Genomic DNA, 17,739 nt, shown 5'->3' with positions numbered 1-17,739 from the left:
AGACGAACTTTAGCTGCTGATCTTGCCAGCTGACTTAGTGGGCATCAGCATGTAAATCCCTTTTCCACTGAGACAGATGCAGGGCTGGGACCTCACTCTCTTGTTAGTTGGTGGAATGATGTGAAACAGGTGTCAGTTGGAAATACAGGAAGTGTGGTTTGATCTCTGTAAACAAATGGAAAAAAGAAACCTCAGGTTTACGCAGGATCCAGTCTTCAGCAAAGTTGCATAGGCCATACTGAAGCTCTGCTGCTTTGTTTTCTATTGCTGCCTAAGCTACTTGTAATCAGTGTGCAGCAGGAATGCTTGACTGCAGTGAAATGCACTCCTGGGAAGAGAAGTTGGAGAACTGGATACAGCAAAAGTAATGATGTCCCTGAATGCGATTGTTATAAATCCATCCTGCCATCCATACTGTATCTTGTCAACTGTAGATGGGAACTCTTTTTTTTTTTTTTTTTTTTTTTTCCTGAAAAAGCTTTTTGGATTTCGAAATGGATTGAGAGGATGCAATGGCTAGATTTTAGTCTAAGAAAGGAATTTGTGATTTTTCCTATTAAGGAGGATGTTTTCTCAGAAATTCTGACTTTGAATCTACAGCTTTCAGCTATGTATGAATACACATGCAGTTCTGAGATATTAATTGTTGGCTGTGGTTTTACTTCCCTTTCTCCCTCTCCTGTCTCATATTCTTTATTCTCTGCATATCATTTGGGCTTTGCCACTTTATTCCTGCTCTCTTTTAAAGACTTTTTCATTTACTGTAAACACAGTACAGTCTAACCTCTTTTATCTTCAAGTGTTACTGTTTTAAAATTAGTTAGTCTACTGCCAAGGTTAAACAGTTTAAGATGAAGAGAAACTTCACCTGTTAATATATTCAGGTTTTTTGGTTCCTGCAAGAGTTTTAGTCTTCTAAAGCCCTATACAGTTCTTCATATGTTGGCGTTCTCTACTGCTAGAGAAACATAAGCTTGAATCTTTACTTGAGATCAAATAGGAAAAAGGCTACAAATTTATCTTAACATATGCGCTTTAAATGTTAATAGATGCAGTCTAAAGACTAGGTCGTCTTACTGTAGTTTGCTATTTTTGGGTAGCTTCAGATGCCCCCTTTTTTTTTTCAAAAAAAAAAAAAAGAAGTTAATATATTTGTTCTAGAGTTTCCCTTCTAGAACACAGAGGATGGATGAGTTCTTAAAGCAATGCATCTGTCTCCTAGGCAAAAGAATGTTTAAGAGTTTGAGCTTGCATTGCATGTAGCTCATCACATAAATAGTTCCCTTTGGGTCTGGACAAAATTCCAATTTCATGGATTTTTCATTGTCTTATTCAGGCTTTGATCTTTCTGATCCTGAAAAGGAGAAGATGGGGATTTTATCCCTACAGTTGAAAGAGAAAAATGTCCTTCACTCGGTAAGTTTTATTCTACAAAAAAAAGTCTGTTTTCTAATATTATCCTAATGTTTGCATATATAATGATATCAGTAATGGTTTTATCTGTTAGGAGCTAATAATCACTTTGTTGAGTAATGCTGTCGCGCAGTTCAAGAAATACAAATGTCCAAGAATGAAAAGTCATTTGAGTGAGTATAGATAATCTAATGCATTTTTTTAAAATTAATTTTGCAAAGACTTTTGGTATTGATCTGGAACTTTTTTTTTAATCAGTGGTTCAAATGGGAGAAGAATATTACTACGCTAAAGATTATGCCAAAGCTTTGAAGTGAGTACCATCCATCATTGCTTCTTTCACACAACTATTCTTCTCACTAAGACCTAAGTCTTATTGCTATGGAATAATGTTGGAAGCTCATATAAGATGCTTCTTGTACCTGGATTTGATTGAAGCACAGCTTTGGAGTCTATGAACTCCACTTATATTAAAGAAGGCAAAACAGATATGATGAGTCAGAGTAGAAAAACTTCCTGCTGTAAGCTGTTGTGGAGATTTGCCTTATTGGACAATTATTATTTATTTCTAGCTCACTGATTGAGTGCTGTCTCTCTCCCAGAAGTGATTTCTGAAACTTGCCTGCTACTGCAATGAGAATGTAGTTACATTTAATTACAGACTTTGTAGTTACAAAATTAAAAAAATATTGAAATGTAGCTGAATTTAATTTTTGCTTATATACTAGAGAATTAGCAAAAGGAATTGTTTTTATTGATGTAGTTTTCTGCTATTAACAACTACAGAGCTAGGAAAGCTTAGTGCTGAGGTACAGCTACTGTCTTTTCTGAAGGATGTGTCTTATGTTTAGTTTCTTTGTATTTTTAAGGGGAAACAGGTCATGTTAAGTAGGAGTCTCACAATGTTTTCATTAACTAGGTTTCAAAGATCACATGTTGTAAAGGGAGTATGTTTGAGGTAGGAGAGATGTGTTCACTGTTGTGACTAGCTGGCTGGAAGCTACATGGAGGAGAAGGTAGGCTAGGATAAGCAGATCAATTTGCATCAAGCCTAATTTCTATACAAACAAGCATTTCTTATTTATGTTTAGGTAGATTTATCTGAAGTAGACAAACTCTTGTCTTGAACAGTTGAACAGAGTTTAAAAATTTCACTTGTCTGCTTTGTTAGTAATAGCAAACATTGCTGAGTATTAAAATCATATTAAGGTGTGCAGTTTTGCCTGATAAAGGATTGGTGCATGTGTTGTTTGTAGATCTTTGAAACCCTTGAAGGGAGCAGAGGATAGGAGGTAGGAGGGAAAAGAAACATCTCAGCTTAAGGAACATTAAAATTCTTCAGTTTGGAAGGGGACTTTATAGTGTGGGTTTTGGTTTGGTTTTCTTAAAACTTACCGCATACTCAATAGTAAAGCGTATTTTCAATGCAGTGCTGGATTAAGACTCTTCTGTCCAGTTGCTGTTTTGCTAGTTCTTTATGTGAAGACAGATGAGTGTTTCTGTTGTTCTTTTGTGAAGATTGTTCTAGCCTGAAATAGAAAATTCATGGAATAAATGTGTTTCTTTACAATAATTTCATGCTGTTTTCAATAAATCATTGCCATGTGTAAACAGTAGACTTTACTTTAATCTAGCATTTATATTAGTGAAGATGACTTTTGTATTAATAATACCAAATAAATGTGAGCTTCTAAAAAAATATTGGTGTGTCTAACTTGTTTTTCTCTCATTTTTACTCTGTTGCAGGCTCTTGGATTATGTTATGTGTGAATATCGCAGCGAAGGATGGTGTACTCTTCTCACTTCCATATTGACGACAGCTCTCAAATGTTCCTATCTGATGGCCCAGCTGAAAGATTATATAACGTACTCTTTAGAGCTACTGGGTAGAGGTATTCTTAAGAAATGTACTCGGCCTATACAGAAAAATTAAAGTACATGTATTTGGAAGTCTGACACTTCATTGTCAGACACAGTGCTTACAGTACTTCAAATGATTTAACTACAAAAGAACTGTATACCTGCGCTGAATTTTTACTACTTTCTCTCATATGCTGGAATTTGAATTTTCTTGTTCTTCTATTATAAAATTCACTGCATTCAAATAAGCTCTGTGCCTTAGATATCCTGACACAGTCTTATTTGAGACTGTTCAAATAATGTAACACAAACTTCCTGAGCTTTGGGATGGGGGACTAACTGTAGTATAGCTAGCACCATTTTTCTGGACTTTAAAATCCAAAATATGCTTCTCTCAGGCTTTTTACTAGAACTCTGCAGATGAAATATGCATGTGGTGTGTTTTAGGGAAAAAATGTGACATAGGGTGGCTGCACAGCAATAATGCAAGCATTCTGCTTTGTATAATGTCTGTTACCTGATGTTGCAGAAATAATCCTTTCGTGCCCTAAATTGCTAACTAATAACACTATTAGGGTAGGTGTGGTAAAAAAGGGTTTGCATCTTCTGTTAGCTAGCCAGGCTACTCTGCTTTGTATTAAAGAATAGCCAACAAGACAAACCCACCTTTCTTCATTTTCAAGAGAAGAGTGCTTATTTTAAGTAGTACTTTTTTCTTCCTGTCTAGTTGTTGTTTCTAATATTATCCGAGCTTGCCTCTTTGCATGCTTCAGACTTTTCTACTGTTCCTTCTGTTTTTAAACATAAATAACAAGAAGGTTTAGGCATTATTCTCTTGCGGTTTTCCTCCAATAACTTATGAAATGCTTGTCTAACCAAAAAATATTTTACTTGTTTCCTCTTACTTCCACTGGGCCCACTTAAAATGGGGGAAGTTCTAAAAACTGAATGAATCCATTACTGGTAGATGGATGCTAGATTTCGCCCCCCCCCACCCCCCCGCAATGTGTTTTTTGAAAGGTGCAATCTAAAGGAAAGATTTATTCTTAAGTTAAAAAAAACCAGTAAGTTCTGTCTTGTAATCTCTGTTTTTGTTCTGTTTGCTAGCATCTACTCTTAAAGAAGATCAGAAATCTCGAATAGAAAAAAATCTGATAAAAGTTCTAATGGTAAGCGGTAAAACTCCTGTCACCCTTTTAAATAATCTTGAGAGTGGTCAATGTTTGGTAACCTCCTTTTATTGTTATTTGTAATCTTCTTTCTGGATACAGAATGAAAGCCCTGATCCTGAACCTGATTGTGACACTGCTGCTGTGAAAGCATCACAAAAACTGTGGGCTGACCGTGTTTCATTGGCAGGCAGTAATGTTTTTACAATAGAAGTCCAAGATTTTATACCGTTTGGTAAGTAAGAAAGCAAATGTACACCAGATTATAAAATTTGGTGTATTTATATCTTGAAAATAACTAATTAGGAGAAAATATAAAGTGTGTGTTAAAGGCAGCAACACTGAAACTCTTGTTTCAGCACTGCTCTGTTCTTCATCTAAATCAGTAAGATAAGAAATCATGAGGAAGCCAGTGACCTCCTATCCCTGGTATGGATTACTGAAGAATAATCCCTTGCTTTTTGAAAGAATTCTGCCACTTTGGTGTGCTTAGAAGTAGGATTCTGAGGAAAGGGCAGAATGTGTGCAAAGTAATACTCCCCATAGAAAGGGGGCATGAGTGAGCATTACCTACAAAAGAAGTGTATCTAAGTGTACAGGTTTATTTTTTTTTCTGCTGAACATCTGCCTCTCCTCTGCAAAGGTTTTGGCCAAGTGCTGAAAAGTGGCTTTCTGTGACAGTGTTAGTAGCCAAACTTGTCCCACTTACATACAAACCAAAGTTTTAAGAGTATACACAGAACAATCCTTACTGCAATTATTTCAAGAGTGTACTTCTGGAATTTAATGTTGTAGTTTGATGTGTTTAACGCCTACTACTTGTTTCTTTTCTTTTTCCTTTTTTTTTTTTAATTCCAGTACAGTGCAAAGCAAAATTTCTTGCTCCTAGTTTTCACGTTGATGTTCCTGTGCAGTTTGATGTATACTTGAGAGCTGATTGTCCTCATCCTATCAGGTTTTCTAAGCTCTGCATCAGTTTCAATAATCAGGTAACTATGTTCTATCTATCTCTAACCTAGTGGTAGAAGCTTATCATAAGAATGGAATAATATCTACTAGTGTTTTTAAACACACAAAAAATTCAAAAGTCCTTTTCCAAAAATTATGTTAATACTTAAGTTGGAAAGGTGTTTTTTCTTTTTGCATTGTCTGTCACTTTTGACAAGTCTATTGATACTGTGATAAAACTCCCAAATGCAGTTTGATTAGTTCATCTATCATATCTTTGCTTTTCTATGAAGCTCTCTAAAGTTTCAGAAGGATCGCTTTAATGTCTTATTTTTCCTGATGTTCTTGCATGAAGTTATGTTAATATAATGGATATCTTGTGTCAAAGAATTGCATTGTAGTTACTCGCTAAGTCTAACTTCAGTAATGTGAAAAGTAGCAAGAACCCATCTAGTTTGATCCCCGTAACACAGAGCCTTAATCTTTGCTGTGCTACTATTACTTTCTAAAGATGTCTTAAGTTTGGGTTTATCAACTTTTTCCACACTCCTCCATTGTAGGATTACAACCAATACTGTGTGGTAGAAGAAGCCTATCAAAAAAGTGATATTCTAGAACAGTCATCACAAGGAACAATGTGCTTAGTTCCTGGCAAAACAAGAAAGTTCACTTTCAAATTTGTTGCAAAAACTGAAGATGTAGGAAAGAAGATTGAGGTTTGTCAATTTGTTTTACACCTTTCTTACTGATGCTTACAAAGAACTCAAAACTACAAAGCTGCTTCTAATCTGGCACCAGTTACTAATGTCACTGCAGTTCCAAATATTTGAATTCTTGAAACTAAGTACCAAAAATGACAGTAAAATTTTATTGACAATGCCAAAGCAAAAAACTGTAGCACAAAAACTTAACTACTGCTTCAAGGGTTTTTTGTGGTGTTTTTTTTAGTATGTGCAATACCTTAAAAAAAAAAACAGGGGAGGGGGGAGGTGATATAGCACTGTGGGAGGGTAGGAAACTACAAAATACTACACTCCACAGCACGGAGATGGTTTTCCCACCACTGTTTCATTAAATGAAATCCTGGGATGGTGAGGTGTATGCAGTCTGCAAAGCTGCCAGAAACGTTTTGATATACACAGCTTTATTGTGCCTACTTATGTCAGAAAACTATATTCTTAAAGTAGGTGATCTGAAGACAAAGTTATCAGTATGTGTTTAAATTTGTATCTCTCAGATCACCTCTGTGGATTTGATCCTGGGAAGTGAATCTGGCCGATGTGTGATTCTGAACTGGCGTGGAGGAGGTGGAGATGCTGCTTCATCTCAAGAGGCATTGCAGGCAGCACGTTCTTTCAGGCGAAGACCTAAGCTTCCAGATAATGAAGTGCACTGGGACAGTTTGACTATTCAGGCAAGCACTATGTGAGTAAAGACTTGAAAATACATATAATGTATCATTGTGAGTCTCCTGCGAAGTCCTGATCGCTCTGCCTGAAAGAAGACAAATTATTGGGACTTTAATATAAGCTTTTTAATATGTCTTTGCTTAACTGGGGATAAGATAGTACCTATCTTAATTCTTTAGGCCTTTTGAGGCTCCACATAGCTTGAAGTACAGAAAAAGCTTATACTGGTCTTTGAGCATACCAAGTATGCTTTAGTTCTTCCCTTCACCTAACTTTGCTAGGCAGACTTTTCCCAGATTTTTGTGTAGGCTAGGAGGTGTTATTGTTCTCTTACAAAAGCTGTCGCACAAAGAAAGAATTCCTAAGAAACTGTTTTGGAAAATAATTATTAATAAATAGGCTAACACTAATTTAGATGTATTCAGAATAATTAAATGCAATTGCTGTTGGTGGGGGTGCTTTTTTCTTTCCTGGCAGAACATCTGAACCATTAATGCTTATTACTGGGGTTCCAAATAGTTTTTATAGAGTTGTTCCCATTATGTTGCTTTTCAGGAATCTCGCATCTCCTATTTGGATAGGCTACCAGTTGTCAAAATTCTCTTAAACAATAGACTGTTTTAATCTTGTTTAAACTAGTCTTAAAAACTTGTTATTTAAGAAACATAGAATAACTGAGTCTTTTCTCTTAAAGGATTATTTCTAGAGTGCCAAACATTTCTGTTCAGCTCCGTCATGAACCTCCTGCCCTGACTAATGAAATGTATTGTTTGATTGTGACAGTCCAGTCACATGAGGACACAGTGGCCAAAGATGTTAAGCTTACAGCAGGTTTAAAGCCAGGTATTTGGTGTTATTTTATTTTAATCCTGCAGTCTCCTAACTGACTCCTTGTTCTCGATGCAATGCAGAGAAATGTAGTAAATGGCTCTCCTGCGGTAATTAAAAGCCAAACCAAAGTAAAGGTTGGGAATGATGAGATACTAGTGGTAAGAACAAGAGCTAACCAGACTCATTCAGCTATGGTTATCTTAACCGCTGCTTGTCAGTGGTGTTTATATGGCTATTTTCAAAAGATAAGTCTTTGAAAGAAAACATGGAAGCTTTTGTATTCCTTCCTAACTTTTATTAAATTTGGTCATAACTTTTTTTTTTCCTAAGAGATAGATCTTTTTCTTGCTGAGATGAAAGCATTAGACAGTGCTAGATAAATGTTTGCTAAGTATAGTCTTTGTGGGGTTTTTCCCACACCCACCTTTTTTTTCCCTGCCCTGGACAATGGGGTTTGGTTTTTAAACCACTTGAAATTTGGGGAGCAGTGGAGAACTGAGACAGCATTCCTTCAAATGAAAAGGAAAAAAATGCAAGTATTGTGTGTCTAAGTCCTAGTTAGCTGTATGTAGTTATTGCTGACAGTTTTCAATATGTGAAGTCCAAATGTTATACTCGGTACACCTGTTTGTAGAAATCAGCCTAAAAGGCAAAAGTATTTTTCAGCCACTAGCATATAGGATGCAAAATGTGCTGTGTGCTCTGAAATAGAACCACATTCCCTATACAGTTATATGGTTCATTAAAGTCAATGGAGTGTTCTTTAAACTTATTTAATCGGATGTTTGGGCTTGGTTCCTAAAGCAGTGTTTAACAGTTGGTCTTGACTCCCCCCCCCCCCCGATCTTAACTCTTAACACATGATATGCAAGGTCAGTGTGGGCTTGCTAACTGCATTAAAAGAACAATTGAAATTTGACATTTCATTTATAGGAAAGGTGATATATTTTCCACAGTTGCAAGCCTTTGGCAAGACATGGCTTGTTTTACTTTGAAAATTATCCCACATGAATGCAGTAATGCCATTATTCTAGTCAACCTCTGACTGAAGAATGGTGTCATTTAACATCTATACACATATGTATTTTCAACACAGATTTGGAAGAACAGTTTTTAAAATATGTAAAATCATTAAGCTATGCTCTTGAAAACAGAAGAATCACAGAACAGTGAAATTCCTTTTTACTTCATAAAAGTACAAAGAAAAACTTGGATCGCATAATCATGTTGTGTTTTGTATATGGTAGGGAACATCTAGATATGACTTCTGATTTTTTGAATTATTTTTTTTCCTGGCCTAAATAGATGAAACAAAAACCTTGCAGGGTGTGAATCCTCCAACTTAGAAAACTTTGTTGTCAAATCTACCCTCTGCTGGTACTTTTGAAAGACTCCTCAACCAAATGAACAAAGTTAATTCCACATGCATTGCTGTTTGAGATGAATATCTTATTGTTTGTAGTTATTGCTTTCATGCTTCAGTGATGTAAGCCTGTGTGGATATGAAGACTGTTTTTAATCCTAGGGCAAGATGCCAACCTGACTCAGAAAACTCAGGTGACTCTTCATGGAACAGATGCATGTGATGAGTCCTTTCCTGCACTGCTTCCTGATATCCCAGTAGGAGACTTGCAACCAGGGGAAAAGGTGAAGGCTTAAAACCTTATTTCTATATCACACTTAAGACAATGGGGATCAACTAATAAAAGACTCTTATAGAAGGACCTATGTTTACTTTCAGATACCTGAACCGATAAATGAAATACGGCATATTTTACCTATTGTTTACTTGTAGTTTAGTATTTCTTTAGCTAGATCCCCTTTTGGACTAAATTTGGGAATAAGATATATTCTGGGATTGATGATACAGCTAGGAGATAAATAAAATAAGGAGGCTAATCTCAACTGCTAATTAAACACACTGTCTAATGGACAGTACATAATAGTCAGCAAGTGTGATTCAACGTGGTAGAGGATCAAATATGCAGATGTTGCACCAAACCAAAATTGTGACTAGTAAATTAGAAGTTGGGTATATCATATATTACACAGTAACGGTTCTTTTCTTGTACTGTTAAGTAAGAGGCAAGCATCAGTCGCGAAGCCACTGGAGCTGTGCTACTCTGATTAAAATAATTTACTGTGTGATTAAGATCATGCATTGTAGGGGATTCTTTATGGTTAAAAGAATACCCATTCTACTATTGCCCTCTTGGACCAAGATGATTAACAAGTTTTGGACAGCTCTAGGCCTAATTAATGTAATTTAGGTATAGCTTGGCTCATACTGTCTCCTTTATTTTGCAGCTGGAAAAACCAATATACATTCGTTGTGGAACAGTCGGTGCAAGAATGTTTCTGGTTTACGTTTCTTACTTAATCGACACTATCGTTGAGGGGAAAGAAATCCTCTGCAAGTGTCACCGGGTAGGATGTAAAGATGCACCAATTGCTGGAGATACATTCATGAAATGCAAGAAGTATTTTCGATGTAAAAGCTGTAATTCCAAGTCTCTTAGAGGCCTTTCTAGTAGACAGAAAAAAATGCTAAATCAGCAGTAAGGTAGCCCAATTTAGGGTGAGCAGTTTCATAAGTATAATTAGAAGAAAAGTTTTCTATATTTATTCTTAAATATCTTGAAGATACATTCTGCCCTGGGGAGGGCTTGGTTAAAGTGATGATTAAAAGTAACTTTACATTAGTAATCTTTGACATCAGTAGCCAAGTCTGAAACTGAATATGACTTTTTCCCCCTCCTCTTCCCACCCCTTTCTTTGCCTATACAGGATGAAACTGTAACCATAGAAACAGTATTTCCTTTTGATGTTGCTGTCAAATTTGTCTCCACAAAGGTATGTGTTTGAAAAGTTGTTGATATTTTGGAATTGCACCACTTCCAATGGTTGTACCCTGTTTAGTTAGAAATAGCAACATCTTGTGTCTGTCTTGACAGTTGGAGCACTTGGACAGAGTATTTGCAGATATACCATTTTTACTGATGACAGACATCCTGAGTGCCTCTCCTTGGCCTCTCACTATTGTAACCACCCAGCTACAGCTGTCACCTTCCATGACCCCAGTAGATCAACTGGAATCTTATGTGGAGAATGGTAAGTTTTCTTAGATTATGCTATCAGGAGGATACTTTTTGCGTAAGTTGGGAGTAAGAAAGGGGGGTGTCTTAAACAGCATTTGCTTATCAAACTCTAAATAGAAGAAAGCTGCTTAATACTATAGTTGCTTGCCAGAACACAACTTAGCAGTATGCTTCAAGATGTAGTTCTGCTTCACTGGATCAAGTAAATAGTCTTGAATGATAGATGGTAACCAAAATTCTAAATATAACAGATGTAAGGGAAAGCACCTGAAAGTACTTCTGATATGCAACTTCTTAGACATCCATATGAAAAGATACTCAATAATTCCAGTGTTTATGGACTACATATGCTTTCTGGAATGCAAACGCTTTACCATGTGATAGAGACAGCATCCAAAGCCTAAAGTGATCCATGTCCATGATTGCAGTCATGAAACCAAAAAATGTGAAGCTGGACAGGTAGGCTATAAAGAATAGTTAGAAGTAAGCATCCTTTTTTATAATAACACAACTTAATTATTAATTACTTAATGTTACAAAATTACCTTACAGATATCAACCTTTTAAGAGTTCAGTATGTTAGCTTTAAAGTCAAATAAGTGGAGTACTTGGCAGTAGAGCTGATCCAAAATTTTCCAACAAAACATTGTCTTTGCATTTGCTGAGTCAGAGATGTGAAAATGTGTGTATTCTGTCAAAACTTGAAATAAAATGAGGCAGTCTGGATTGCTGCCTGATTGTGGGGCAGCTGTCCACCCATGTAATCAAGGACTTGCAAGACTCTAGTACCTCTGTAGGTTCAAGAGTTACCTGGCAAAACCCAATTATTTCCCAGGTCCTTTAGTCTCCAAACTATGAGAGTTCATCTTTAGCTCTGGCACCTTTTGCTTCATGGCTTCTGGCTGATGCTTCTAAAGAGCTAACTGCCAGAAGATACGAACCCCCTCAGATACCAGCTATTCAGCTGTCCACCTTTTGGGTGATTTCAGCCCCCCCCCCCCTCCCATAAGACTTGGTTAATTGTTATTTTGAATGACTGAAACACCTATTTTCTTAGTACTGTGTTTTTTTTTTTAGTTCACTTTCTAAGTGAAAAAGTACTTTTTTCTCTAGCTCATGCGGGGAGGGGGGGGGAGAAAAAAGTGAAAACTCAAAGCCAGTAGATTTTTCTTGGTTTCCCTCTCTTGCCCACCTCTCATCTATTTGGGTGGGAGAGGAGAATGTGTTCATTTTCATTTTAAAACCTGAGAGGCATCTTATGCTGATGTCTTGGAATTTGCTGTGGGAGAAGTATAGAATCTGAACTGGCATAATTTTGCCTTTTTTTTGTGCGTGAACTCTAAATTTGCAATGATTTGTTCTGTGTGTACATGAAAGATCTCATAATGCTGTTCAGAAAGTAAAATGTTGTATATTTGTATATGTCACCCTTTTATATGTTGGGATACTTCACAATCTTCATTGAATTTATAAAGGTATAGTTTGCAAGGCACTTCAAAGGCCTTTCTGGCTGAACACGTGTGTTTGTGTCATATTGGATTTTTAGACTTAGTGGCTTCTGCAGTAACGATTATGCTTTGATTTTAAACAAAATCTTGCTGATAGTTGTTTTACAGACAGGTGAGAGTGCCAGTGAGTGCTTTTGCCTTCGATGTCCTCCAGTTACTAATGCTAGTGGAGTGGCAACTGGATGTTACATAATTTCCTGGAAGAGGCAAGTCTCTCATGGCCTGGGTGGGGAGACAAATAATTTGGCTTGGTTTTAGGGATGATGGTGAATTGGTTGGGTTTGGAGCGGGGGGGCGAGCAGTGGTTTTTTGGCTTTTTTGGGTTTGGATCTTCCTGTAAGCAAGCACTGTCTATACTTTAGACCTTACTAATCACCACTTAGCCTCTTAGACTTTTGAATAAATACATATTTCACTTAAGAGAAAAATGTTATGTGGTTATCGTTTTAACATTTTGTAAAGCTTTCTTCCTTGTAAGATCTTAGATCAGTTACAGACCTGTTTTGTCACCTTCCACTCCCTGTTTTCTCCAGTCATGAAATACTTCACTTGAGAAGCCAAGTCAAAGGAATAGTTTTGTGATAGTAGAAACAAACAAACTTTTTTAATGGGGAAAACTGTTTTCCCACCCTAGATTGTGGGTTTATGCATTCACTCAGTTTTCAAAGACAAATGTTGAGGTATATCTTTCTTTTAGTTCACTTTTATTTAGTTTTAGAGCTGTTTAGTGTTCTTACTTGCCTTTTGCTATTTTATCCCCATGCTATGGCACTTTTTTTTTCTCACTTCAAACAATCCAATCTAAGGATTTGGGTTTTTTCTTTCCACCACTATAATTTCAGTTCAGTCACATATAGGTGGTGATCTTTTTGTGTACTTACTTGATACTTTGTTGTATAACTTTCAGCATGGTCTGTGTTTGACTTTTTCCTGCAGAAGTTCACCTGTGGAAAGCGTACCTGTTGTTAGTACAGTCATCACTCTACCACATGTGATTGTAGAGAGCATTCCCCTCCATGTTAATGCAGGTAATACTGATTTGGCAACGTATATGTCCCAGTTAGAATTTTTTAGGACTGCCAAAGCTTTACAGCATCCAGAGCTTGCCTTTACTGTAGCAAAAGACAAAAAACGGGTGCTGGATATTATGGAGCTAGTGAAAGAAACTGTATCGTTGCTTAGACTGTCTCAAGCCTTGCCCCTCTCTCCCCTCATCAATTCAAGGGAAGAGCTGGAAGATAGTTACGTGAATGCATTCTTTTAAAAGCTGTCAATGTTGACCTGTTATGTGGCAGCACAGAGGCCAGAGTTACCTCTGCTGATGCTACCTTCCCACTAGGTTTCTCTAGATGCCTATGGCAAGCATTGTTCCATCCACCCATGCTCTGGCTGCATCCCAGGAAAGAAATAGCCTGGAGAATTGGACCTGCTTGCAGGCAGGTGAACTGTTTCTCTTCTAGCACTTCGCCTGCACAAAGAGCAAAGGGGGAGTGGAGAGCTCACTGAACACACAGAATTACTATGCTTTCCTCAGTTTGGTTTCATTTGTACTGAGATTCTTCCACCATCCTTTCCTGTTACATTTTGAAAGAGCTTCCTGTCAGTATCTGGTAAGGTTTTGGTAAGCTGAAAATACCCAGCAGCAACCAAAGTGACTTCCTAGTTAGCATTCTTAGACAGCATTAGCAGTTGGGAGTTCTGTAACTAGATGTTGAAGGAGTGTTACTGAAAAGTTGTAATGAAGTTGTGTTCTGTTCTTTAATCTCTTTTCCTGAAAAATCTTGTCAGAAATACTTTGGATGCCTAGTTATTGTATATATTTTTTTCTTCTTCTTCAAACTTTTCAGTGCTCTTTGATAGACTTATTTTTTATGTATGGAACTTTTAAAATGTATTTTGTATTTGAGATTACTTGTTTTCTTTCCAAAGATCTGCCATCATTTGGTCGAGTCCGAGAGTCCCTACCTGTCAGATATCATCTGCAAAATAAGACCGACTTAGTCCAGGATGTGGAGGTGTCAGTGGAACCCAGTGATGCCTTCATGTTCTCTGGCCTTAAACAGGTACAAAATTGTCACATCTATTGATCCTGCTGGCTTATCTGGTAGTGAAGAATACATTGATTAGACTTTCACTGATGTGCAGAGAGGACAAGCTCATTGTTTTTTAGATGTTTAAAGTATGGTAAATTCTGTCTGGAAGACTGCAGGGATGCAGATTCCATGTAAAGAAGGCTAAATGGAAGCCTGACTAAGAGCTGTTTGTCATGTTGTTTATGGGTGACATGGTGTTTCAGTATAGAAGTAATAGATTAACTAGAATAGGACAGTAGTTGCATTCTTAAACAGTGTATAAATAGAAAGTAAACAGAGGACTGCTTCTGGTCACAGAACTTATCTATGCATGTGGCTTTTTTCTTTTCTTTTTTAAGATCCGATTAAGAATCCTTCCTGGCACACAGCAGGAAATGTTATATAACTTCTATCCTCTGATGGCTGGATATCAGCAGTTACCATCTCTTCATGTTAACTTGCTGCGATTCCCAAACTTCACTAATCAGTTGCTCAGACGATTCATACCGACACACCTTTTTGTAAAGGTAAGACTGTGAGAAATGCCTTATGTTTAAAGGCTCCCCATGGGGCTGCTCAGTTTTTGGGGACTACTATCTCAGCAGAATAAAATGGCCAGCTTGTAACAGAGTTACTTGCCTTAAAAAGTCTTGGGTAATGCATTGGTGTTGGCAATCAAAATCCTTAAGAAATCTGTTCAAGCACAACAGGTATTTGGTTACAATTAGATGAACTCGCTGAATGTGCTTAGCCTGTCCCTGTTATTCCATGTCTTACTCTGTAAAATGAGTTTTAAAGTTGTCTGTATTATGAGTACAATGGCATGAGCTAAGTGTAATGAAATACTTTTAATACCATAATTTGTAGCACTGCTGAAAAAAAAAAAGTGTTTGAGCAACCCATATGACTAGGTTCAGAAACACTGTAGCATCCCACACCTCCCTAAAAAACTTCTAAAAACACATAGTCTCAGTGAATCACTCCGTCTAGATTATTATGTTTTTTTCTTAAGTGGTATGACTGAAGACAATTCAATCTTGTCATGAAAAATAGATCACAGGTTTGACTTTTTAAGAATCATTTAAATCCAATTGCCCAAAACAATGCTTTCTTGTTCCACTGCTGCTGTCTCCAGAATATTGTATTCACTTTTTAGTCAGACTCCTAGCAAGCAAGCAGCCTGAAGAGTTTGTTTAAATGACTTGAGATGGACTTGTTCAGACATCTGTAATCCGGTTTCCAGGAAACAGGCCTGGCATTCTTTCAATTTTGTTTTAGCCAAAAGAGATAGGCAGAATTTACTCTTTACATATGCTGTCAATCAGTGGCTCTTCTAGATTGGTTGTCAAGATGTCCTTCTAAGCCAGTACAAAAGGTTTTTTTCCTCAAAATTATGGTGATCTCAATGGTCCTGTGGATTCTCTCAGGCTTCAGAATTATGCTTGCTTTTGATTCGGAGTTGTCAGGACCTCAAAAAACCTTATTGTAAAGATGCCTTTTCTTCTTTAAAACTTCCTCCTTGCTCCCTCCTATATCTAGTGATTCTACTTAAAATTCCTTTGTGAAACTGTCAGTTTCCTTCCTGTTTTATGGATCGGTAATTATCAGCTTTTTATACTACATAACTCTGATCAGCCACGCCTTGTGCTGTTGTCCAAATGTGTTTAGAGATGCTTTTGGCTTTTAACAGAGGTAGTTAAGGAGCTGAGACCTCTACCAAGCACTCACTGGGACAAACTGAAATTTCAGTTGCATGTCCTCTGTGTTTGTGCTGTGATTGGAAACCATTAGAAATAAGGATGGCCTTAATGCCTCACTTGTATACTAGAGCTGCATTGACCAACACAATGTATTGCAAAGTGAGTTTCATAACAGCCTTAGTCTTCTGTGTAGGTTTTTTTTTTTTCCTTTAATTCTCCATCTTTATTTTCTTAAAGCCTCAAGGTCGTCAAGCAGATGATAACTCGATTGCAGCTGCGTAACTTCAAGACCTGTACCCTGCACTTAAAGAAAATGGGATGTTGCACAGGATATATAAAGCTCACTTTGGAAACATGGCTTTGTTCAAACCATAAGAATTAAATTTTATTTTAAAATTACAACTCTTAGCAGAACTAATGTTTTAAAAAACCCTAGTCTTTCATAGACTTTCTTTAAGGAATAAACATACGGGGAAAACTTGGTGCTTTATTTAACAGGAATGTTCTTAAAAGTATTATTAAGGCATATTAAATGTCTTGAGTATCTAAGTGAAGAAATGCTAATTGATTTGACCAAAACCAAAAGACATTTTCATAACTAACAGTAAGTTGAAATGCAAAGTTTGTACTTGGAGATTTACAACACTGAAAATTGATCATCCTTCACAGAAGTTTGTTCTGTGCCACTTGTGTTGAGGGCAGAACAGGGTGTGCAGTAGCACAGTAAACTACAATTGGTTACATTGTACTGCTGGAATCAACCAGCTTACTTGTTCTTTAAAACCATAAATCTAAAAGGCATTATTTCTTCAGGGTAAGCCATACATCTGAATTTGAGGTCAGCAACAGCTAGTCTAATGAACAGAGAGAGATTAATTTGTAACAGCTGGACTATCCAACCTGAAGCTGGTATGGTTTTGGGTTATTTTTACACACACAGCTTCCAGATCAAAGATATGTCTTGGTAGTATCCTGCTGTGTGAATTTAAAAAATGGACATCCTACTGTTGTACAGCTCTGGATGAACTGGTGTTTAAAATACAGTAAATCATGTATATAAAAAAATGCATTGTGAAAACTTGGGTTGTTTAACTTTCTAAATAATTACATTTTGATTGCTTGGGAAATACCTTATTTATTGTCAAAGTGAAGTTCTAATAAACAGCTTGTAACAGAGTACTTCTGAAACTGTGTCCTTAATTGCATTGTTTTCACAGCTGTTGTTTCATAACTTTGGTCTGTCTTGTGGGCTGATACATTCATTTATGGCACTGAAGTCCAAAATAACAGCTGTAATACTTGGAGGAAAGCGTTAGAGAAGCATGTAAACATTCCTTACCAGTGAAAGGACTGTAGGCTAATTGGCAGTCCTGAAAAAATATGTGTGAGAATATACAGCTTTTCCATGGAGTGCAGATAAGATTTTTTTCAGTGTATAGAGGAAAAGACGATAACTGACAAACCTTGCTAGGAAGAACAAATGAAACCTTCCTTATTCCTTGCTTAAATATCATGAACTAAGTGGCAGTCATGGAATAGGTATGTTAACTTTGAGTGGAAAATGTATTTCATTTCCAATTTTTTTTTTATTTTAAGTAGCCACTCATATTACGGCAACTCTGGCACTTCTGCTACAGCTTCTTAAAAGACATGTTGATGCAAGTGGTGTAAGTGTTCAGTATAGAACTGGGGTGCCTTCCCCCCCTGCCCCAAAACAGTTTAACAGCAAAA

At 36.9% G+C, this 17,739-nt stretch overlaps 1 protein-coding gene across 1 annotated transcript in view; it reads left to right on the top strand.

Moving 5' to 3' along the window:
• TRAPPC11 (trafficking protein particle complex subunit 11) overlaps window positions 1-17,182 on the top strand; it is a 28,483-nt gene extending 11,301 nt beyond the window's left edge. The window contains exons 9-27 of the mRNA XM_075031376.1: window positions 1,337-1,416; window positions 1,508-1,586; window positions 1,672-1,726; window positions 3,160-3,305; window positions 4,381-4,442; window positions 4,545-4,677; window positions 5,301-5,431; window positions 5,951-6,106; window positions 6,628-6,815; window positions 7,494-7,642; window positions 9,156-9,277; window positions 9,938-10,057; window positions 10,418-10,483; window positions 10,585-10,741; window positions 12,334-12,442; window positions 13,173-13,264; window positions 14,166-14,299; window positions 14,668-14,835; window positions 16,246-17,182. Coding sequence (XP_074887477.1) covers window positions 1,337-1,416; window positions 1,508-1,586; window positions 1,672-1,726; window positions 3,160-3,305; window positions 4,381-4,442; window positions 4,545-4,677; window positions 5,301-5,431; window positions 5,951-6,106; window positions 6,628-6,815; window positions 7,494-7,642; window positions 9,156-9,277; window positions 9,938-10,057; window positions 10,418-10,483; window positions 10,585-10,741; window positions 12,334-12,442; window positions 13,173-13,264; window positions 14,166-14,299; window positions 14,668-14,835; window positions 16,246-16,290 — 2,192 coding nt within the window. The 3' untranslated portion in view covers window positions 16,291-17,182. The remainder of the gene's footprint in view (window positions 1-1,336; window positions 1,417-1,507; window positions 1,587-1,671; window positions 1,727-3,159; window positions 3,306-4,380; window positions 4,443-4,544; window positions 4,678-5,300; window positions 5,432-5,950; window positions 6,107-6,627; window positions 6,816-7,493; window positions 7,643-9,155; window positions 9,278-9,937; window positions 10,058-10,417; window positions 10,484-10,584; window positions 10,742-12,333; window positions 12,443-13,172; window positions 13,265-14,165; window positions 14,300-14,667; window positions 14,836-16,245) is intronic.
• The last annotated feature ends 557 nt before the right edge of the window (window positions 17,183-17,739 follow it).

The sequence above is a fragment of the Buteo buteo genome, chromosome 1 (assembly GCF_964188355.1).
Source record: "Buteo buteo chromosome 1, bButBut1.hap1.1, whole genome shotgun sequence".
Taxonomy (NCBI): domain Eukaryota; kingdom Metazoa; phylum Chordata; class Aves; order Accipitriformes; family Accipitridae; genus Buteo; species Buteo buteo.
The sequence above is the reverse complement of the archived record's forward strand: the minus strand, read 5'-3'. Positions and strand labels throughout refer to the sequence as shown.